At 49.9% G+C, this 23,993-nt stretch overlaps 1 protein-coding gene across 1 annotated transcript; it reads left to right on the forward strand.

The window, feature by feature from the left end:
• Window positions 1–23,776, forward strand: LOC122368385 (putative ferric-chelate reductase 1 homolog). Its single transcript, XM_043342279.1, has 12 exons — window positions 1–272; window positions 7,884–8,224; window positions 14,488–14,682; window positions 14,981–15,193; window positions 15,691–15,801; window positions 16,062–16,212; window positions 18,632–18,745; window positions 19,180–19,301; window positions 21,155–21,278; window positions 22,196–22,425; window positions 22,635–22,721; window positions 22,968–23,776. Exons 1-12 carry the CDS (start codon window positions 269–271, stop codon window positions 23,064–23,066), a joined length of 1,791 nt encoding a protein of 596 aa, XP_043198214.1. The 5' UTR covers window positions 1–268; the 3' UTR covers window positions 23,067–23,776.
• The last annotated feature ends 217 nt before the right edge of the window (window positions 23,777–23,993 follow it).

The following is a 23,993-nucleotide window of genomic DNA, read 5'->3' on the forward strand; positions in this document are numbered from 1 at the left end:
GCATTCCATAGTAATTGCCTTCGCGAAGCTGTCCGTTGCTTTTCAATGGCCAGGCGTGTAACGGCCGATTGTCGGGCTGCTATCGACCCTGCGGTCGCCTGAGGCACGCGCTGCCCCCCGCCGCGCGGCGCGGCGCGGACCCCGGCGGCGCCGGACCGCCCGCGGCATCAGAAGGGCCCGCGAGTCCGCCGGCGGAGGGCGCACATACCTGGCGGCTGCCGGTCAGATCACCGAGACTGACGGACAACCGGAGACACACACCTTCGCCATGGGTGAGTGCCGGGTAAACAGAGCGGGGGTGCTTTGGAAATGGGGGACTTGTGTCTGGAGGAACATCTTTTGTAAAAAAAAAACGAAATTCCGTAGAGCACCGCGAATCACGATATCTTGGTACCATTTTTATCGTTGCTGTCACATTGTCAGTGAACTAAGAAAAATTGAAATAATCTACACTCGGATGATGCCCATTCGAGCATAGTATTTTCATTTTATTAATTGTTTTCTTTTTAAGCGAACAGGGCTAAATGGATGAGGCCGCAGCCATGAGACGTAAAACAGCGTGTTGCCCATATGTTGTTGTTGATCAGCCCTTACCACCCTCCTCGTTTCGAAATCAGATATCTAGCAGTTAGCACTCATCAGAGAGCATCGTCCCAAACCATCCCTGGGGCGTGATCTCATCCTTGTCCAAATATGCTGAATGAAACATTAGCTCAGGTTATTAACCCAGATACTTTCTTTCACTTGAAATCGTTAAGCAATTTATGCTAGCCGATATGTGTATGACCACAAAGGGCTCTATAAAATGTCACTGGCAACCGAATGGTGGCTATGAGATCTTGCGCAACAGGCGGTATTCATGACACTTAGTGGTGTTTTAATAACATCGGCTTTCTACGTTTGAGACATTATTTTCTACAGCCTGCTAACCGGTTTCCGACGCGGCGAGTTTCCATTGATCCAGGCCCATTTATAAACTTCAGATGTGACGGTAAGGCGAACTGATGGCCTTCACTGCACTGACCACATTTGCTATAGAGGTATAGGTATCGGGCGAAAGTGAGATTTTGGCTGATTGATTTTTTTCACACTGCTCTGAAGGATATACCTAATTGTTTATCGAAATGGGCAAATTAAAAATAGTTTCACTTTACTTGTATCGGTTAGGAATTGAGAGGCGTGCTTAGGAGGACACAAATCTTCAACAATTTCTAGTTTTCCTAACTCTTCTATTATGACACTGTCACATAGTTATATTATGGCCGGTCCAGTAGCTCAGTTGGTAGAGCGTTGGATTCCGCGTGGTGAGAGCACGCGCTCCCGGTTATAACAGTCCGGGTTCGAAGCGCGGCGGGCGCTTGACATTTATGGGCCTCCTGACAGGTATGGTTGCGGTTGGTGGCAGGCCGTAGCCAGGCGAAGTCAGTGAGGGGACCGACCGTGCGCGGCGTGCGCAATGCGCACGTTAAATTTGGACTCTAAATTCTGTCATAGAACCGGAATTGCGCGATCGCAGGGTAGAGGGCAGGGTCACCGCAACAAGCTTCGCTTAGCAGTGGGGTCTGTCCTTGTGAATCCTTCCTATCAAAAGGTTCGGACTAAATTCATAAAAATAAGAAATGGCACGAAGTTGACTAATTCATTGAAACAAAGATAGATAGGGCGCTTTTCAACATAGGGGAGAGTGGGGTGGGTTGTATCAGTTTTTACTCCGAGACCCATAACCTCGTAACTATCCAAGGGCGCACACAAGGGGGGGGGCACACGGGCCCGTGCCCCCCCATTCGAGTTGGGGGGCCCAACTCGAAGGAAGAGGGGCCCATTTGAGGCGGCCTTCGGCCGCCTCAAATGGGCCTCTAACTAATCCTTAGACCACCGAAGACCGTGTACAAAGGGCCCTCAAATGGCCTTAAAGGGCCCTCAGATGGTCTCAAAAGGCCCTCAGATGGCCTCGAAGGGCCCTCAGATGACCTCAAAGGGCCCTCAGTTAGCGTCATAGGGCCCTCATCTGGTGTCAAAGGGCCCTTAGATGGTGTCAAAGGGCCCTCAGATGGCCTTAAGGGGCCCTCAGATGACCTAAAAGGTCTCTCAGATGGCCTTAAAGGGCCCTCAGATGGCCTCAAAGGGCCCTCAGCTAACGTCAAACGGACGTCAGAAGGCCTTAAAGGGTGTCAAAGGTCCCTGAGCTGGCGTCAGAGGGCCATGTCCTTGCGTCAAACGGCTCTCCGAAGGCTCTAAAGGGTCCTTAGCTGGTGTCAGAGGTAGAAAGCCTCAAGGGGCCCTTAGAAGACCTCAAGGGGCCCTCAGAAAGCCTTAAAGAGTGTCAAAGGGCCTTGAGATAGCGTCAGAGGCCCCCCGCTAATGTCAGATGGCCCTGAGCTAGCGTCAAACTTAAAGTGCCCTTAGCTGGTGTCAGAGGGCCCCAGTTGGTGTCAGAGGGCCATCCATTGGCGACTAATGGCCATCAGAAGGCCCAAAAACGATCCTCAGCTGGCGTCCAACGGTCCTCAGCTGACGTCAAGAGGCCCTCAAAAGGCCTCAAAGGCCCCTCGACTGCTCAAAGGGCCCTTAGAAGGCCTCAATGGGAACTCAAGAGACGTTAAATGGCCCTCAAAAGGCTTGAAAGGGCCCTCTGCTGATGGCAAAGGGCTCGCACCTGACTCAATAAGAGCCTTGTCAAAAACGGACCTGAGAAACCTTGCCGGCCCTGGTTATCTGCGGGACTCCTACACTTACCTGAGTGGCCCCCGTTTACTGAGGGGCCCTGGTTATTGATGGGGTCCCTGGTTACTTGAGGGGCGCCTGGTTACCAGAGGGGCCCATGGTCACCTGGTGGGCCCCTGATCAATTGAAAACCCCTGGTCATCTGAAACGCCCCTGATTACCTAAAGGGTCCCTGATCACTTGGATTCAGTGACATAGCAGGGGAGCGAGGGGTACGTGCCCGTTCTCGGGTTTAGGGTTTCTTCGAAACCGAGGGGCCCTGCGGCGCCAGTTGGTAGCAGAGGGTTCGCGCTGGCCGCACTTCAACTCGGAAGGACACCACAGGGCTTGTGGGGGGACGTTATTGGCTCCTATGTAGCCACAATTATCTTCATAAATGCCCAATGCCGGTTTCTGAGAGACCTCGCCGGCCGCTCAGGGCCCTAGTAACGGCCAACGAGGGATTGGCTGCTATGGCTCCACATCCGTCTGTGATAGACACACGGTCCACACCAGTGTTTCTAAAGGCACCCACAACGGCAACTACGAGGCCCCTCGCCCCACCTCCAAGGGACCCCCACCAGCGCATCTTAAGGGCCTACATCGGCGGCTCTGAGAGTCCCCACACCGACGCCTCTGAGGGCCACGTACCAGTGACTCTGAGGGCCTCTTACCAGCCTGTGAGGACCCAACACCAGCGCATCTGACGGCCTTTCACTGGCACCTCTGAGTGCGCCACACACCGGTGACTCTGAGGAGCTCGCTCGCTTCGCTCGCCCGTAAAATACCATGTAAATTAGGCATTAGTGTACATTAGGCACACTCTTCGGGCATAAATGATACTTTTGCTTGCCGATTTTCCACATTTTCTCATGCAAAGACCGTTTTAAAGAGACCCGTCTGCCAGTGAGACTGGACCCACCGTGCCTCTCTCCTCCCATCGAAAGGTCCTGGATACATCCTTGCCTGAGCTGACCCCGGGCCCCCGGGTGACTCGCGGGTCCGGGGTCAGGTGACCAGCAGGTGACCCCCTCTTGGGCGAAATTCTGGGTACGTGTCCGACATGCATCGTACATAGTCCTGTTGAGTTGATTCATTGGTTAAACATTAAATATAAGTTATAAGCTGGATCTCAAGTCTGTGATCCCGCATCGTATTAGATATAATGACATTTCATGTCGATGTGCCTAAAAAAAATATGCGAACACACGTGAAAAAGGAGTGCTGCTCCCGCTCCTACACATCCGGGCCAAACAGTGACCGGCCCCTGCTTCTAGCTGCACCCGGGGCCGGTCGGCCGGCCGGCAGTCAGTCGCTGCCCGGGGCTGATTTCTGAGGGACTTGCAAAAAATGTTTATTAATGAAATGTTTTACGTAATAAATTAGATGATTAGGTGTATGTACCGGCTCTGAGTCGCATTTGAGAAAAAAAACATGCTAGCGTAAAAATATATATGTTTTGAAAATTAAGCTGGTACCGAAATAATTGTTTTACCATGCATTGATAAAGCTATTGCTCAAGCTCCAAACCAACCGAAATATAGCCCCGTGGGCCGTATTTTTTTTTGGGGGGGGCCCTTCGGCATGGGGGGGCCAGTTCGAAGGTCGTGCCCCCCCATTCAAAAATCCTGTGTGCGCGCCTGTAACTATCCGTGATAAACTCATTATTTCCATACTATCTCCTTCCTTGATTCTTCTGCTTTTTTGTGCCAAGTAACTTTTCCGCTACCTCTACCAGTTTTTCTTCTACGGTCTGCCGAATAGAACAATGTTTTTGATACAACTTGCCCCATGGCTTGGGTGAGTTGTATCACATGGTGGGGTAATTTGTATCACTAGGTATTTCACGTTTCAGGGAGTGTGCTTGCTACTGGTTTTGAACATAACTACAACATTAGGGGGGTTAATACAATGTAGGTATGTATATGCTCAAAGGCTTCACTTTTATTAGACCAAACTTAGGTCAATGCAATCCGAACGAAGCATCAACAGACTAGACGCAAAAGTGGCCCGTTAAGAGCAAAGAAGCCAACACATTGTGACGAAATGGAACGAACCTACAAACGCGAGCCAGGGCTTAGCTTTCGCGATCAAAAGCAACATACCCATACATACATACATACATGTTACAACATACCCCACCCGGCTCTGATACAACATGTACCTCGCCGCCATCTTGGAAAAACATCCTCGTGCTCAAAAACAGCGGACAGCTGGAGAAATCCATTTTCACTCACACAGCCTTAGAACCTACCCTCACCACCGCTACGGAGATCTTTCAATTTCGTGCACATCTAAATGCCCAAAACACACATTTTCTTGCAACTTATTTTTTTAGAATGACATTAAAAAAACATAAGATCGGCTCTCGCCTCGAGACGCGTCCACCCAGCCACACGACAGAACAGGGAAAGATGGCGCCCGGAAAACCTCGTCGGCTGGTCGTGTCATGAGCGCCATCTATTGGATAAGTTTGGCACAATTCGCCCTGATACAACTTGGACATGATACAACTCTCCCCGCTCTCCCCTATTTCCTATCTTTTATTATCAGGTTCAATATTCATCTATCTGAAGGCCAATATAACTCAACTAGTCCAAAAAATGACAATGGCATTTCCCCCCCCCCCCCCAATCCTTCCCCCAAGATCTCACCTCCTATGAAAGCTAATAAGACGGAATTTGGAGGGAGGGTGGGGGTGATGGGGAACTATGGTGTGCAAATTTCATTACATTAGTTTAATATCGTTAAGGTCAAATGAGGTCAAACGGGGTCAAATTTTTCATCTCAGGGACTATTTGGTGCTTACACGCCCATAACTCAGCAAGTTACTGGCCGACAGCACGAACATTTTTGAGTAGATATTGAGAATCTTTATTCAATCCATCCATGATAATGGAAATTAGAATTGTCTGCTAAGAGTAAAATGTCTTCCGGTTCAGGCGGGGATCTGCCGACGTGGGAAGCGACTCAGTCACAATTTTGTGTTTACACCCTCGTAACTCAAGATGTTAGGGGAGAGCGGGGAGAGTTGTATCATGTCCAAGTTGTATCAGGGCGAATTGTGCCAAACTTATCCAATAGATAGCGCTCGTGACACGACCAGCCGACGAGGTTTTCCGGGCGCCATCTTTCCCTGTTCTGTCGTGTGGCTGGGTGGACGCGTCTCGAGTTGAGAGCCGATTTTATGTTTTTTTAATGTCATTCTAAAAAATGAGTTGCAAGAAAATGTGTGTTTTGGGCATTTAGATGTGCACGAATTTGAAAGATCTCCGTAGCCATGGTGAGGGTAGGTTCTAAGGCTGCGTGAGTGAAAATGGATTTCTCCAGCTGTCCGCTGTTTTTGAGCACGAGGATGTTTTTTTCCAAGATGGCGGCGAGGTACATGTTGTATCAGAGCCGGGTGGGGTATGTTGTAACATGTATGTATGTATGGGTATGTTGCTTTTGATCGCGAAAGCTAAGCCCTGTCTCGCGTTTGTAGGTAGCTAGTCAATACTCGTTCCATTTCGGCACAATGTGTTGGCTTCTTTGCTCTTAACGGGCCACTTTTGCATCTAGTCTGTTAATGTTTCGTTCGTTTCGATGTTTCGTTCGGATTGCATTGACCTGAGCTTGGTCTAATAAAAGTGAAGCCTTTGAGCATATACATTGTATTAATACCATTTAATGTTGCTGTTGTGTTCAAAACCAGTAGCAAGCACACTCCCTGAAACGTGAAATACCTAGTGATACAAATTACCCCACCATGTGATACAACTCACCCAAGCCATGGGGCAAGTTGTATCAAAAACATTGTTCTATTCGGCAGACCGTAGCAGAAAAACTGGTAGAGGTAGCGGAAAAGTTACTTTGCACAAAAAAGCAGAAGAATCAAGGAAGGAGATAGTATGGAAATAATGAGTTTATCACGGATAGTTACGAGGTTATGGGTCTCGGAGTAAAAACTGATACAACCCACCCCACTCTCCCCTACCGGTTGATTTTCGTATTTCTTTTACCATAAGATTGGCTGTACAGTGTACATTTATAAGTCTTTGCAGATAGGTTGACGCGAAAAGATAATCAGAACCGTTAAGCAGCGCAATGCAAAGACGGAACCGTCCAGCGCGGGCACCCGGGAGGAACAGTCTTCCAGTCCGGCGGTGAAAACCGGCCTTCGCCGGCAGGCTGGATTTTGTACGTACTTAATTAACACCCCTGTTACTAGAAACGTTGTAGACTGATTTACTTATTGCTTTCACGGCAAGATGCACAATATAATTTTAGGCAGGTATTGCACAGCTGACGTTAATAGAATGATTACGGCATGAGTTATTTGCGAAAAGCAGGATAGGTGTGCAAAATTCCTCTCCCCCCCCCCCCCCTCCATTGCGCATGTGTGAAATGCGAAAAGAAGGGAATTCGTTTACCATACGAGATCAAAACTGGACTGCATACGACATAGCGTTTTCGTATTTTCGCTGGCTTTCAAAAACACATGATATCCTATCCTTTGAATTTTGAAAAGGTCAAAGGACAAGGTCTAAGGACAAGATCAAAGGCCTTTAACATGGTCAAAGGAGGCCTGCAGAGTGTTGCATCGATCGTTGTCACATCTAAAACCTGTTTTCAGTGACAGCTGATCATTCAGGTATTTGACTTTAGCAATTGACATGATATCCTCAACTCTTTGGCTACCCAAACACACTGTTAGAAAGAGCATTCAGCCAAAGAAGGCTCCAAACGCTGAACATTAGCCCTGGAACCTGCAGTGACGTTGTGTTGTTCCAGTCACTAAAGGATACGTCTGTATGTTACGTCTTTCACCGCGGCGGTGTACGGTCCCAAAGCAGCCCGAGCCCGGCGGGCTGCGGCGCGTGTTTGGCCGCCCAGTGCAGACTCACTGTTCTGCTAATGATGACGGTCGATACGGTCGCACATCGATCGCCCGTGGTGCGCCCCTATTGAATCATGCGGGGGACACGGTCGGTGGCGCTGAGTCGCCGCACACCTGGCTCGTTCTGGCGCACAGGTGTCGATTCCGCCGCGGTGACAATGGAGCACCGGCTGCACCCTAAAGTCGGATCTACCACCGCTTTGCGGAACGCAGAGCCGTCTTACAATTGAGTTGGTGAAAGGCGCTCGTTTGAGGCCGTGACCGGGACAGGGCGACTGACGTGCTGATGGGATGTGCGCAGTTTCAGGCTCGGGTCGTGCCCTATGTCTGCTGGTGGCGGTGACGGCACTGGCGGTGCCCGGACGCGCCCTGCCGGAGGGCGCTCCGGGAGACGGCGCCGTCTGCAGCAGCCTGCGGCCGCGGCACGGCTCCCACAAGCCTCAGCCGGGGCCGGCGCCGTTCCGTCTGGCCGCCCGCGCCGCCGAGCCGGCCGGCCAGTGGCGGGTGACGCTCAGCGGCGAGCAGCCCTTCCGAGGGGTGCTGCTGCAGGCGCGCGCCGCCGCCGGCGACGACCCGACGCCGCTCGGACGGTTCACGGCGAGCTCCGATACACACCTGATCGACTGTTCCGGCCAGCCACAGGTGCGTAACACGTCGACTTGTAACCAGCCACAGGTGCGTAACACTGTTGTGCCCGTAGTCGCCCGTAACATTCGTACCGCCGCCACGAATCTCGCAGTCCACAGCCACGTGTCACTTCAGCCGGTATATTGCCTCAGCACGCATGGGAAATGGACAACGTCACTTATGCGCCACGAACGCAACAGTCATGGTTCAACTAATTCGCTGCACAGTTCCCACAATACGCGCGGACACAACACCCTCCCCCGCATAACAAATGCCAGCACAGTCACTTGCCATCGCTCCCTAAGGCGAATACCTAGCGGGAGGCCTTCTCGCCCGGGCACTGCGCCTCAGAACAGGTACTGACTGCGGAGGCAAGGCATCACACATAGCGGAATCATTTCCATCAGCCACAGTCAAGAATGGATCCCACGGAGCTTGGGAGGTCACAAGCGGAGCGCCCGCTGATACCAGTCGTCGCGCGTGGACTCTCTCGCCGTTAACTAACCTATAACTGACGGGCCCGGTCTGCCGTGCTACCCGCACCGGCGGGCCGTACTCACGACCTTTCCCGGTCGGGACTCTGACCCTAACCCAATCTCCTGGTCGCCAACTCGGGAGCCGTCGGCGGCTGTTACGATCGTACCGCTGTTGGTAGGCACGCTGGTACTTCTTGGCGTGCTCGCGCACCGGCGCGTCCTCCGCCCGCTCCGGAGACATCACATCCAGAGGCGTGCGCATACCGCGGCCCCTGAGCAACTGAAACGGGGACTGACCGGTACCGGGGTGAGGAGTCGCCCGATAACTCATCAGGAAAGTACGAACGTACGTCGCCACAGACTGTCCCAGTACTCGTGACGTGGCCACTGCATCTTTCACAGTACGATTTAGGCGCTCCACCATTCCACAGGTTTGTGGAGAGTACGGTGAGCTCCTCAAGTGGCGAATGCCGCCTGCTCTCAGGAACTGCTGGAATTCCTCCGAACAGAACTGAGAACCATTGTCAGTGTGCAGACGCTCCGGGAAGCCCTCTCTAGCGAACACACCTTCCAAGAAATCGATAACAGACGCAGACGTAGCGCTAGGCGTGAACGCTACCTCTGGCCAGCGACTGTATCGGTCCACAAGCACCAGACCGAACCGGTACTGAGGATGACCACCAGACAGCGGCCCAATAATGTCCAGCTGCAGGTCACGCCACGCTCCCTCCGGCAGCGGAATCGGCTGGAGAGGAGGCGAACATGGAACGCTGGACTTACTGTGAGCGGCACAAAGCGAACACTCCGCGAGACCGTGCTCAACCTCGCGGTCCATGTTCGGCCACCAGTACTTCTCGCGGAGGCGCTGCTTGGTACGGACTTGGCCCTGATGTCCCTCATGAGCCAAATCGAACAAACGCTTACGGAGGGCAGAGGGCACCACCAGCCTGTGGCCCCTGAACAACAATGAGTCGGCACAACTGAGCTCGTACCTGACCTGATGGTATGCCCTGAGCTGCGGCGGAACATCCCTCGAGTGCGGCCACCGTCCTGACTGCACCGCGGAAATCACCGCCTGGAAGTGCTCATCGGCGGCTGCTGCCGACCGCAACTCGTCCCGTGTAACAGCTGCCTGTCCACAGATGAGAGCGATCTCCACTTCATCATCATCCCACCATGAGTCATCAGCCACAGGCATACGAGACAACCCGTCGGCCACAGCATTATCAGCCGACTTCAGGTACGACACATCAAAAGAATAGGTCATTAGTCGCGCTTCCCATCTCGCTATTCTGCGCCCCGCACGGTTGGATCCCTTCGGACCGAAGATGGTTATCAGCGCCTGGTTATCTGTTCGAAGCAAGAATCTACGTCCCCACAAGAACGCATGCCACTTCTCGACCGCCCACACGGCACTGAGTGCTTCCTTCTCGACAGCCGAGTACGACCGCTCGGCGGAGGACAGCACTCGGGACGCATAAGCGATGACACGCTCCTCCTGCCCACATATCTGACTTAGGTATGCCCCCAAACCCACCTCACTGGCGTCAGTAGTAACTACCGTAGGAAGCGCGGGGTCGAACAAAGCCAGTGAGGGGGACCGAGCTATCCTAGCCTTGACCTGAGTGACAAGCTCGACTGCCTCTTTTGTCATCTGAAACTCGTCCTGACGGAGAAGCGCTCGCAACGGTTCAACCAAGGTTGAAAACCCTGGAATGAAACGTGCGTAAAAACTCACGGAACCCAGGAATGAGCGAAGCTTCGCCGGGCTGTCCGGAGACTCGGCCTTCAGAAGTGGAGCGATCCTCTCCGGGTCCAGCTGCACCGAGTTACACGAGACTCGGAGACCCAGGAAGGAGATGGATGACACCCCGTACACGCTTTTGGCCTCGTTCACCTTCACCTTGTGACTGCGAAGAACAGAAAGAACCTTAGACACGCGCCGATCGTGCTCCTCCTTACTGGCACCATGAACTACAATGTCATCCAAATACACTTCGACCCCCTTGACACCCTTCAACATGTCACACATGATACTTTGGAACGCTGGGCCACTCGAAGCCAACCCGAACGGACAGCGGGTGTACCGGAACAGTCCATCATGGGTAATGAACGTAGTTAAGTCACGAGAGTCAGGGTGCAGATCAACCTGGTGGTAGGCATCCTTCAGATCTATCACTGAGTATACCTTAGAACCCTGTAGGCGGTGAAGGATTTCCTCCATGTGGGGAATAGGGTAACCGTCGGTCACTACGGCTCGGTTCACCTGACGTAGATCCACACACAGTCTAATCTGGCCATTACGCTTTCGCCCAACCACAATCGGTGAGACCCACGGGCTAGCGTGGACACGTTCAATCACACCAGCATTCTCCAGCTCTGATAGGCGAGCACTCACCTCCTCGCGGATAGCTAGTGGAAGGCGGCGGAGAGGCTGACGAACAGGGCTCACAGCTGGGTTGACAGTTACCTTGTGCTGGTAACCCTGGATCACTGGGATATCAGGTGGGACATCAGCTGAAGAGGTGCCTGGATAGGCAGCAGCCCCCACTGGGGCACCTTGCTCAGCAGGACCAGTGAGATTGCACACCTCGTTAGCCACAACATTGACATTGAATTTCTGCATCAGGTCAAGACCCATTATGGCACACCCATGTGGCACCACGTACACACTGACACAGCTGCGGACGCCCCTACATTCCATGTCTACATCACACGTGCCAAGAACCTGCAGTACAGAGCCACCATATGCCTGGAACTGACTAGTAGTAGGTTTCACCTCTTTGTCCTTCACCCAGTGCCATGGTACCATGGACACCGGGGAGCCTGTGTCAACCACCATGGGCTGAGACCTGCCACCGAGCACCACAGGTACATGCAAACGTCCATGATTCACAGTCATGATGGTGGCGGAAACAGCATTGACACCAGCCACAGCCCTCTTTCCCCGGCAGACACTGGCAAAATGCCCTATCTTACCGCACTTGTGGCATCTCGCCCGCCTAGCCGGACACTCCTTCGACCGAGCCAGGTGAGGGCCCCCACAGCAGAAACAGGTGGGGTCGGGAACAGCCCCCTTACTTGCAAGTGGTGTAGCCGGTGGAGCAGGTCGAGCACCAGCACCAACACCAGAAGACTGGTAGGTTGAACGCCTAGGGACAGCTCCCTGCCCCTGGCGAGGTTGCACAGCGCTGACCACAGGAGCTACCGGACGCGATGATGGCCTGGCAGAGGCCACCCCCTGCTGCATGACCAAAGCCTCCCGCTCAGCAGTTTCCACTGTCTCGGCAATGGTCAGGGTCTTCTGCAGGTCCAAGTCGTGTTCCAGAAGAAGTCGTTGACGGAGACGAGAAGAGCTTGTCTTTTCGACAATTTGATCGCGCACGAATTCATCCACTCTGTCGCCATAGTCACATGTAGAGGCAAGCTGCCTCAGTGAGCTTACCCACTGCGCAGTTGTTTCAGAAGGATTCTGGGCACGATACCTGAACTTGTATCGTTCTGCCACCACATTGGTCCTGGGCCGGAAAAACTGTCCAGGGCACGAATTGTTTGCTCCAACAATGTCTCCCCCTCCAGCTTCACGGTTTCAGGCAGGGAATGGTAGATACGCTGTCCCTCTATGCCCAAGCAGTGCAAAAGTAGGGCACGTTGGCGGGCTTCACTGAAATCCTCGCCCCCAACGGCTAGGAGGAAATTCCGAAACAGTGGCAGCCAGTGAACCCACGGAATCGGTGGGTCACCAGGGGTGGGCAGGAACGGCGGCGGCCCCGACGCTGAGAAAGCGTCCATCTTGCAGCAGAAATCAAGAAAACAGTTCGTAGCCGTTCACAAAATCCTCGTCGCCAAACTTGTTGTGCCCGTAGTCGCCCGTAACATTCGTACCGCCGCCACGAATCTCGCAGTCCACAGCCACGTGTCACTTCAGCCGGTATATTGCCTCAGCACGCATGGGAAATGGACAACGTCACTTATGCGCCACGAACGCAACAGTCATGGTTCAACTAATTCGCTGCACAGTTCCCACAATACGCACGGACACAACAAACACGTCGACTTGTAACCAGTCACAGATGCGTAACACTCTGAGCTGTAACCAGTCACAGATGCGTAACACTCTGAGCTGTAACCACTAACCGCCACAGGTGCATAACACTTGCTGGCTCTTGCACTCTAAGCTGTAACACTCTTAGCTGTGGCACTCTAAGCTGTAATACTCTGAGCTGTAACACTCTGAGCTGCAACACTCTCAGCTGTAACACTCTGCAGCTGCTGTCATCCACAGGTACGTACAAATCTGAGCTGCACCGGCCACAGGCACGTAACTCGTAACGCCCCGTCAGTGGCTTGTATTTACTCACGAAACATCGGAGCTAACATTGGTAGCGTAGCAACAGGAACGCAAGATAGTACAGACAGACACAAGTGCGTACCTCTCTGCAGTCGGTGAGATATGCATGATAAACTCCCTCACGGGCATAAATTAACTGACACAGGGGTTGATAGTCTTGATTTCTCCTGTGACCGCAGAAAGCAACTTTAAGCTAATCGGTAAAACGAATTGACGCATGATGTAAACAAGATAACGATAACATTTGTCGAGCCTGTTGTCTTTATGCCAAGCCATCGAAAGTGCTAGCGGTGAAAAAGTGAACAAGTGTTCATGACGTCACTCTCCACCGTGCTCGAATAGAGTCTGTTATATCATTTGGGATTCGTTAGGCCTCCAACACATCGCGGGTCTCTTCACAGAAACGCTATATTAGCTGTTTTCACAGCGGGCGATCTGGCGAATGCACCTTGACCAAAGCTGCACCAAATCTCTTTTACAATAAATATCTTCGTATCATGAATTTATTTCAGTGTTTTAATCGAAAATAATATCTGATTTTGTTTTTTTAAATGAGACATTTAAGCATCTGTGCAGCCCAAACTGATAACTTAAGAAATGCAATTAACCTAATTTGACCAAATCTGCAGCTAATCTGCTAAATGTGTACCACATTTTTCACTTAAGCTATGTTTATTTACGACCGAAAATACACACAGTCAATCCATCAACCAAACACTTCGATTTTTCTCAACATATCGACAGATATCACTCAAGCTCGTTAAACAGTCTCACAAAACATCCCCAGCGTTCGTTGAAATCGCCACCCTCAATGTGTGTGAAATGGCCGTCGTGAAAACGGCTATTATATGCGAGTAAATATATACTGCTGCAATAGTTTCGACTGCGGGCTAGATAGCGGTTTACAAAACAGAGCTCGCTTATTCCAACCGTCGCCCACACTACTTGCAAAAACGCCCTTATACGTCCCTGTGTGTGTTGCAAAACGCGCCGAGCATCGATCCCTCTGTTGCAGAGCGCGCTGGGTACCGATCGCTCTGTTGCAGAGTACGCCGAGTACCGATCCCTCTGTTGCAGAGCGCGCTGTTTGTTTGTTTTGTTTTGTTTTGTTGGGTTAGGCCCTTTCGGTCTGACAAGACAATTTCAGAGCCGAAAGGATGCTAGGAATTAGGGGGAGACATTGGTCTGGGCAGACACCCTAGAGAGTCGCCGGGGCTGAGCCCATCCGAATAGACAGGCCGACCAGCCCCGAAGCACTCTCTGCACCCGGCTACGGGGTGCGCTCCTTCGGGAGCAGCGGTGCCGCTTCAAGGGAGCAGCCCGCATGAGATAAAGGTGCCTGTCCAGCCCGGAGTGGGGGTTGCGGCGTAGAGGAGAAGGATTTCAGTTTCCTGAGGATGGAAGCGACGGAACGGAGGAGAGCGCGCTGAGTGCCGATCCCTCTGTTGCAGAGCGCGCTGACGCACAGCACGCCCACGAGCCGGGACAGTCTGGAGGTGACCTGGAGCGCGGCCAACTCCAGTGGCCCGGTCCGGTTCGTGGCGACTGTAGTGGCCGATTACCGCACCTGGTGGGAGAATGTGCACTCCGAGCCGATCACGGTGGTCACGGCTACCAGGAACACGCTCCGCGCCGCGCCGCTCCAGGTATACCGTGCCGGCAGGCGCATACATGACAAATAGATGCCGACGTTTTATGGTTTAATATTAGCCAGACATTGTGATGGATCTGATCGGGCTGGACTGGAAGATATACGACTGCATGTCAACTGGCTAAATTAATGCTTACATGAAATGATTCAGTGTTTGGCTATTGCTATGCATTTTGACCAATCAAAGTTAAGTGTTTTGTTGTGCTTCTATCCATGTATAAGTGAGTGCTGACATTATGACGTCGCAAATGGCTGTAGCCCGATTTAATTACAATCATTTGACGCCTGTGCAGGAGAGCGTGGCCAGCAGCGCCGAGGAGGTGTACGCCGGCTGCTCCGCGGCCGAGTACGGCTGCTTCGGAGCGCCGGCCGGCTGCGAGGCCACCAAGCAGTGCGACGTCCTCTTCACCTACGTCACTGACGGCGCCGAGTTCAAGATGCGCCTGATGGCCGCCGGCCAGGATGACACCTACGCTGCCGTCGGCTTCTCGACTGACAACAAGATGGTGAGGGCTGAGTGGAGGACATGGAGTTCGGCGCCAGCGGAAGGGAGCTTCCAAATTTCTGGGATCACAATGGAAAGAGATAGTTATCACTCGTGTCAAACTGTCAATTACCTATTATAATAGTGAAAATTGCGAGCACCACTACTGCTTTAGAACATTAGGCGCCAACTGCAAAGAGGTCAGCTTCATGCATTCAATATTATACTATTGCACCTTCAGTTGTTGAACGCATAATGCATATTATTCGTCTTTCATTGGATGCATTTTTAGTTTTTTTTTTGTTTGCTTCGAAACTGCTTTCCGTTCCGTCCTTGTGAACGAAGTTGTTGGGGAGTAGCGGTTTCGACATTTCTTTCATAAATAATCACAAAGAAACGCTCATTGTTATAAGCAGCCCACAGATGTTTACGAATGTCGGCCATATCACATCTGTGTCTGTCACTGTGTACTCGTACCCTCTAAACGCACTATGTCCATGTCTGTCGTTTGTGTTGCAGAGCTCCGACGGTGTCATTGTCTGCGCAGCAAATGGCGCCGATAATCCACCCAAGGTGTACTATGCGAGGAACGTGGACACGGGCAGAGACTGCGAAATAACGTCTGAGGCGGTAAGAACAACGCTGCTATTTCGAGGTTTAAAGTTTGTAACTTTCACCCCCTTACGTGCGCATTTTTATGGACATATTTTACTTGGCTTGATGCACCAACACGAGGCATTGCGATATTAATCAGTGCAATCTTTCTAACCATTTTATTAGCCAAACTGACCGTAGGCGATTCGTAACGACGTTTCAGAATTGTCCGTATGCAATAAAACATTTATTTCTACCACCATGTGACAATCTTTCGGGCGTTTTGTGCGTTTCAGAATCCGGAGAGCGCCAGTGCCGTGCAGACCTGGGAGAAGGATGGGTACTTCATGTGCTCATTTACGCAGGAAGCCGACCTCATCATTTCAGATCAGATGACCATCGACTTGATGGCGGAGCACTTCTTACTGGTGGCCACGGGACCCATTGGTAAGTGTCTTCATAATGCGAGACTGTCACATTGGTTAAAGGGACCCTCCCACCTTAACATTAGATTTGAGTTGAGATAGCCAAAATGGGGTCCCTGGCTCACAATTACCGGTTTCGGCACTCACAACATCGAGAAATGCCTTAAATCGGAAATATTGAATTTCAAAATTGCAGCATTTTGATTCAGAGGGGCTAATGCATAGGAATGCCCCTCTGAATGTGTGACGTCAGCGCAGATATCTAACGATTTTTAAATGTTTGACTAAAACGTTTTGTAGCACGCGGTAGTATATGCTGCTTTGCGCGCAACAAGTGCCGCACTTCAGCTGCCAAACTATTGCTTCCAAATAAAACCGCTAGGAACAGCGGAGATCCCAAAAAGTAAACAAAAGTAAAAGTCTAATATCTTGAAAACCGGTGAATATTTTTCGGTGAAATTTGGTAGATATTCGTTTTCGCTCTTTCTGAACCGAGCGACATCACTTTCATGCCAATTCATAAACTTTTTTGAAGGTGGGAGGGACCCTTTAACGGCGCAATGAATGCTTACATGTGCAGCTGGCTAACTTAGAGGCTGATTGCACAATTGTCTTGAAAACCCGTTGGGCTCTTCGGCTGTGATCCTCAGCAGATAGCGCCAACGTCTTCAATATCATCAGTCCAAACGACGCTTATTTAGTCTGAAACAAAATGTTGTATGGTGCGCCAGTGACACATATGCAAATGGCAAATGCATGTCTGAACTCTTCAAAACCTGTGCCTTGTGTGCTTGTACAATGTACATAAGTGGTTGCAAACTTTATGCTTCTAAACGCCCACTTCTGTTGCAAACGAACACCTTTTCGCTTTTGCACTTGCAGTCCTATACCCATATAACAGCTTAGACCTATGGAAATGTCACCCACAGAGTCCCTCCAGTTCGAATCAAGATTACTCGAAGTTCGAACTTAGGCTGAGGTTATTGGATTGCGGTCATTGTGTGACTGCTACTTTACGCCATGTGGTATTTCCTACTTTTACAAGCCAGGAGTGACGCAATTATCGTGAATCGTGTTTTTATGTAATAGGTAATCTCTTCGCATAAAATCAAGGTCACAGTTATAGTTCGTTTTATTTCAAAACCGGTTTGGCTCCAAGTTCATTATCGAAGGTCTCACGTGAGTTTTGGCAACATCAGCGTCTGGTCAATAATTTCTTACCGGTAAAATATTCAGTTTCAAATTATGTTCGGTAAATACATGGAAATTGTATCTTCAAAAATCGTCATACTATGATGACGTCACTGGTGGCAGCTGGCTCCCAATGTCCCTACGGTGGCACCAAATGTCGACAAGTTTTAGGAAAGCTTCAGTTTTCACTGTTTCCGTGGTCAGAATCGAGTAAACGGTTCTGTTTATGGTAGGTATACATTACATTGCAATGAAAGTTTCACAGCATGACATCACCACTGTTCTAATGTCTAGTTCTAAAAAGCACGTATGGAATTTATCGGGAATAATTCACATGTTAAAATAAGGCGACGTTCGATTTTCTCAAGTTCAGTTTTTGGCCGTTTCGCTGGCTAAAACGCGTGCTTAGTCGAAGAACGTACTTGGAGCCAAACCGGTTTTGAAAAAAAATGAACTATAGTAGTCAGACGGATGTTTTTTATTTATTTTGCTCTTAAGGTTCATGGGTCTGCGTTTATCTGTAGTATCTGATGACGTCAGCCATGACTTGCCTCCATTTGAACATGACATTGAAGCAAGTTCGAGAGCCACGTATGATCCACCCTCCGCTAGAGAACCGAGATACGGCCCGGAATTCACTGAGGCGTCGTCTGGGTACCTATGGACTCTACCCGTGGCAGTGGGAGGTTATCGGCCAAAGGCCGTAAAATTCTCCAGTCATGAGCGCAAGTCATGTGCCGCAAGATATCGGCGTGACTAGCAGTTACGATAACGTGTGTTCAAGATATTGCCACTTCATGATGATCTGTTACCATGCAGTATGATATGATTATACGAAAACAGAGGCTGTTGTTATTCGCCTGAACCCTCTGACCTGGCTGGATGAAATTCCCGGCAGTTATTCGTGTTTGTTGTTAATTTGGCGGCTGCCTGTCGTTACCTAGCCATTGTATCCTACCACAGACTACTAAATATGCAGGGGTGTAGGTCCCATCCATAACTTTTGCACGCCCGCGCTCCACCTGAACCGAATTGAAGTGTTTCGATGGCTAATTTTGTACACATAATGCGGCTGCAAATATTGTGAATGTCTTAATTATCAGTTCCCAGACTGAAAGTGTCTTTGAAATAGCACCTTAATTAGCCGCGCACCTGGTTCCCCCATTCATTGGTCGATACCACACCACCCTGTCCCTTGGAGGTGTCAGGAGCTCTGGCCGCCCACGACTCTGCACTGCGGTCTGTTACAGACGCGTCGCTGAAACTGCGCTACCACCACAGCAAGCGGGAGGCGTCAGCCGCGGCGGTGAACCTGACCGACGCCTCCTCCCCCGGGGCCGCCGGCGTGCCCGCCCTCATCAAAGGTAGGCAGTCGCGCAAATCACACCGTTCTCAGATACATCGGAGTGACATTCGCTCGGTCGACTTGGCAATGAATATGATATTCTAGCAATTAGCTTGCTATTTTATAGTGTTTCTTCATTCTTGGGTAGGTATGCAATTAACATTGCAAAAATTTATGGTTGATAAGCAAGCATTTCGCATTTCTTTCAAACATCGCTTGCATTATGAAATGAAAGTGTAACTTTCATTACACTTTCATTGCAGACATGCGTGTTATCCAGACAATTAGGCAACAGGCATGCTAATACATGTGTGGTTAAATGGTCTAGTTGAATGGACGAAAATGGCGAATATGGATAAACGGTTATTTGGTCTCCACTTGCGGTTTCCACGTAGAACAGAGCTGCTATTTATACCCTACCGATTATAATCGTATATCGCTCGTCGCCACCAGCCCACGGAGCGTTCATGCTGATCGCCTGGATCGGGACCTCTGGCATCGGCATCATCTCTGCGCAGTTCTTCAGGGGCGTCTGGGTGGGCAAGAAAGTGCTGGGCACCGACGTCTGGTTTACGGTGAGCTGGCGATCAAATATCAACACGTTGATAACTATCTGAGATCTGCAGATTTCAGATATCAGAGGCGGTGAGGGGATCGGATCATTAGCCACTCGTCGCTCAAATGTCAGCAAGTTCTGAGGGGATCTCAAATGTCATCGGGCGGGCTAGGGGGGGGGGGAGGAAAGGAGCTCCGCCAGTGCGGTATTTTGCCAATTTTGTAACCTTACTAAATTTCAGTACATTTATACTTCATACCCTAGTTATCAAAGCTGCTGCGCGGGCACAGTTTAGTTACAGCTATCAATCTTATGTAACCAATGGTAGCACACGAGCTGTTTTTATTAGATTGGTAATAGGTATATGCTGTCTGGAAGAAGGGGGCAATAAAAACATAATATTAAATAATAAATAGGTATTTTTACGCATGGTTTTTGTTTTATTATAATTGTTTATATAGTTTGCGTTGTGCTATGCTTTGATGCATTATTAAAAGTAATATTTATTCACCTATAAACACATCTCAGCTTGTGACGGTAAGTGGTATCTGTAACGTGTATTTCAACGCCGTTTATGTAAACGATAGTAGCCGTTTTCACGACGGCCATCTGGTACACATTTGGTGCACATTTGGTGCAGATTAGGTGCAGATTTTGTCAAATTAGGTTTAGTGTGTCTCTTAGTAGCTGTTCTAGGGTTGCACTAATTGCTTATATGCCTGCTTTGTCATATCATCAGAGAGTAGGGTAGACCGGGGCAAGTCGCCCCGCCGAGGTAAAACGCCTCACCGATGTTTCTCGGAACTGGCAGAGTTCTGGGGAAACATCCTCTCTTCTATAAAACGTGCACTATATGATCATTATATGAGCAGACTGGAAAGAAATTGTGTTGACTCTTTCGGGAGATATAGCCAAAAATGTGTTTTTTGAGTGATTTTTATGTTTTGTTGTCAGATTATGCATCATGGCGTTCTTTTATGATCCACATCAGGTTAACGACTTTTATGTATTTTGAACAACTATTGTCTAACGCTTATCATGCCGGGTTGGTTCGTGTTAAATTATGTCTTGCTGGAGTGCAAAGCGTTGTTCTCTGACCGAACTACGTGATGGGGTAAAACGCCCCAGTAGGTCGCGGGGCAAAAAGCCCCATGGGGCGTTTTACCCCATGTGTTGTTCGGGCTACCCACTTTCTAATGTTCGGTAGCTGGCGAACAGTAAGTTTCTTTGCCTTTATGTTTATTTTTCTCAGCAACTGGATGGCAAAGGAAGTATTCTGTAAACATTTGCATTGCAATAATTTATCATTTGGTCCTTTGAGGCAGGTGAAAAACCTGCTCATACAATAGTGTCATAGCTGAACACCTGACAGGATGGAATGTGCTAACTTCAGTGCCGTGCCTCCAGAGGTCTAACGGACCTCTCATATAAGATTTAGCCAACTACCATGTTTAATCTTTAATCTAGAGTATGGGGCTTCTTGCCCCAGGCCGTGGGGCGTTTTGCCCTGGGGCTGGGGCAAAATGCCCCATTTGCAGTTGCTTCACAAATCGCTTCCTAGCTGGGAGTCCGATCATAGGTGAAATAATTTGAGGGGTGAAATTTAAAGTAAAATGTCCAAAGAACGCATTGAGCACAAATTTAGCCTTCCAGGTCATGTGGGACAAAAGTTATGTAGCAACATAAATTATCTGGGGCGTCTTGCCCCAGGCTACCCTATCATCGATTAAAACACTGAAATAAATTCATGAAATAAAGATATTTGCTGTAAAAGAGATTAGGTGCAGATTTGGTCAAATTAGGTGCACTCGCCGGATAGCTCGTCGTGAAAATGGCTAATATCTTTTTAGCAACTGTATTGCCTGTTTGCAGATTCACCGCGCATTGATGGTTATGACGGCGCTGTGCACCTGGATTGGATTTGCCCTAATCAGCGCCCAGCTAGGAGGCCTGGATTTTGACCACAGCCACAACATTGTTGGATTCGTCGTGTTCCGTGAGTAATGATGATCAATTGATAGATCTTTATGCACTCACTGCCAACGTGCAATGCGGTGCATTTGTTGTTGCATCTTGTGGACCGGCTAGAATCGTTGCAATTTTGCTTTAGGTATATGGGTATATTCCATGATTTACGGATGTTTTAGAATTCAAAATAGCGTTTCATGATTTAATTTACATTGCTTTTTAATCACTGATTTTTCAGATCACCAGGTCTATCAAACATATTAATTTTCCCGTCCTCCGTCTCCATATCTTCTTAAACGCTTCCTTCTTGAAACACCTTCCCAGGGCTTCGCCGTCAAGTGATACAACTTCAATGCTTTATTCTATGTTCCACCAGTGCTCATCTCTACTGTCCCGTAATTCCGTCAGTGTCACTGCTCACCTTTGTTGCTTGATCCGGCCAGTGCTCACCTTTGCTGTCCGTTCCGCAATGCTCAGTGCTCACCTCTGCTGTCCTTTCCCCCATTGTGCTCATCTCTTCTGTCCCGTCCCCCAGTGCTCAGTGCTCACCTCTGGCGTCCTTTTCCCTGTGCTCACCGCTCACCTTTGCTGTCCGTTCTTGTGATGTCAATTACGGAAAATCGGAATACCGATACCAAACCAAATACCAACCAAAACCGTGGAGAAATAAGGAAACCAAACCAACTTGGGAACATGAGGAAAATACCAACTTTTTTACCGATTTCTTAGCCTCTTAAACATTAGCGAGGGTTCATGATACCAACAAAATACCAAACACATTAGGATTGAAATACCAAATACCGAGTTGGTATCGGTTTGGTATCGGTATACCAAAAAGTTGGTATCTGATTGACATCTCTAGTCCGTTCCCCCAGTGTTAAGTGCTCACCTCTGCTGTCCGTTCCCCCAGTGCTCACCGCTCACCTCTGCTGTTCGTTCCCCCAGTGCTCACCATCGTGCAGGTGTTTGGCGCCGCGCTGCGGCCGCACCCGGACCACCGGCTGCGTCCGCTGTTCGCCTGGGGGCACCGGATCGGCGGCGTGTCGGCCTACCTGCTGGCCGTCACCGCGCTCCTGCTGGCCCAGAAGCTGGCCAAGATCATGCTGCCCGACTACTGGTTCTGGGTGGTGGTGGCCGCCGTCATTGTGCACCTGGTCATCTCTGTCCTGCTGCTGGTCAGTGCCACGACGGCAGGCTGCGGATATTTTTTTAACTTAAAAATCGTTCCGTACCTACATAATCGCTGGTATTATTTGAATTAAGTGCAATGGGTACAATATAAGGACAGCCGTATATTTCTTTTTCGAGTGATGTCTATCATCGTTAGTCACTACGCTATGTTATATGTACCCCATAACAGGTCAGTTTGCGCTCATTCCGGCAGATAACGGACAGATGCAGCAGCCCGGACCTCCCGGGCAGCCCGCAGGTGGCCCCGGACACGGATGCCCTGGTCAAGACAGAGGCGCCGGTAAGCAACCAACACAACTCAAAACTTTTCTTTGGAAAAGAATAGATGGCTGAATAGTTGGCAACGATAATTTACTCCGGTGTTAGTACAACCAAAATATTTCTTTGAGGATGTATTTAGATATTTTTCAGCATCTCGCTATAATTTGATATCTAAGGGTTCTCTTTTAATGTAAGTAGATAAGAAAAAAGAGCCGTTCTCATCACTCTTGTGAGTAGGTAGTTAATTGATTGGTATCTGTTTCAGGGCTCCCCGCTGCGCCGAGCTATGCTGGGTTTCTACGTGTTCAGCTCCGCCGGGTTCGTGATCGCCCTAGTGACCATCCTGATCGTCTCTACCGCCTGAGATCGTCTGTAGTCTCTACCGCCTGAGAGGGATAGTCTACCGCCGGAGATAATCCCATCTACCGCCTGAGACTGTCTTTACCGCCTCAGCTAGTCACCACCGTCGGAGACAGTCTCTAGTCTCTACCGCCTGAGCGAGACCTTGGGGGGCGTGGGGGCAGTCCGACAATCACCCAAGCTGCCTGCGCCGAGAGCGACGCGCGCTGGGAGTGACACGCGCTTAGACGGTTTGTTGTAGACCTAGCGACTGACGCCGAGAAGGGTGGTCTGGGGCGACGACAATTGCAGTCAACGTGAAACGTTCATAGCATTGTGTGTAGGGGTTGTAACCACCTGGGCCTGGCTCACTTTGACTGGGAGTTACGGTGCTGCAATGTGATCTGGGGCTTCTGCGGTACCTGTTTAATGTTTTGTTTGTTATTTTGATGACTGTTATGAGGCTATTATGACTGCCATGGGTCGATCTCTCATCGATTCGTTTAATTAGAAATAGGTTTGTTTACATTTTATTGACGATGTATTTATTTGCTTGTGTTCAGAAATGTGTCTTACTTTTTCATATCCAAATGGTTGGGCAAATTCAACGAATTGCTTATGAAAAGGAGTTCCATAGCTGGACCTTCATCGTGTGAAACCTAAAAATGCAAATATCTTACCTTTCGTGTGCCATACGGGTAAGAAACGGATTCGAAATAAAGTCACCAAATTGCACGTCGTTTGATCCGAGGCGATAAACACCAGGTAGCGTCACGAGAAATAACGCGCGGCTGACTCAATGGTGTGAACACTTGCGGGAGTTGAAAAAGTGTCTATGAAATAGCATTAGGAATAGAAATTACATTTTTTCGTTTAACCCGTGCTTGAATGGTGCCTGGGGGGGGGGGGCTTTACAAAGCCCCTCCAGTTTTTCTGCAATATCTTCTAAACC

The sequence above is a fragment of the Amphibalanus amphitrite genome, unplaced genomic scaffold, assembly GCF_019059575.1.
Source record: "Amphibalanus amphitrite isolate SeventyFive unplaced genomic scaffold, NRLGWU_Aamphi_draft 000032F_arrow, whole genome shotgun sequence".
Lineage (NCBI taxonomy): Eukaryota > Metazoa > Arthropoda > Thecostraca > Balanomorpha > Balanidae > Amphibalanus > Amphibalanus amphitrite.

What these genes read in the sequence shown, in the direction of transcription:
- LOC122368385 (XM_043342279.1), top strand. An exon ending in CGTGCCCGCCCTCATCAAAG is followed by an intron (nt 18,746 to 19,179) that starts GTAGGCAGTCGC and finishes CGTCGCCACCAG; the next exon opens with CCCACGGAGCGTTCATGCTG. An exon ending in GCACCGACGTCTGGTTTACG is followed by an intron (nt 19,302 to 21,154) that starts GTGAGCTGGCGA and finishes GCCTGTTTGCAG; the next exon opens with ATTCACCGCGCATTGATGGT.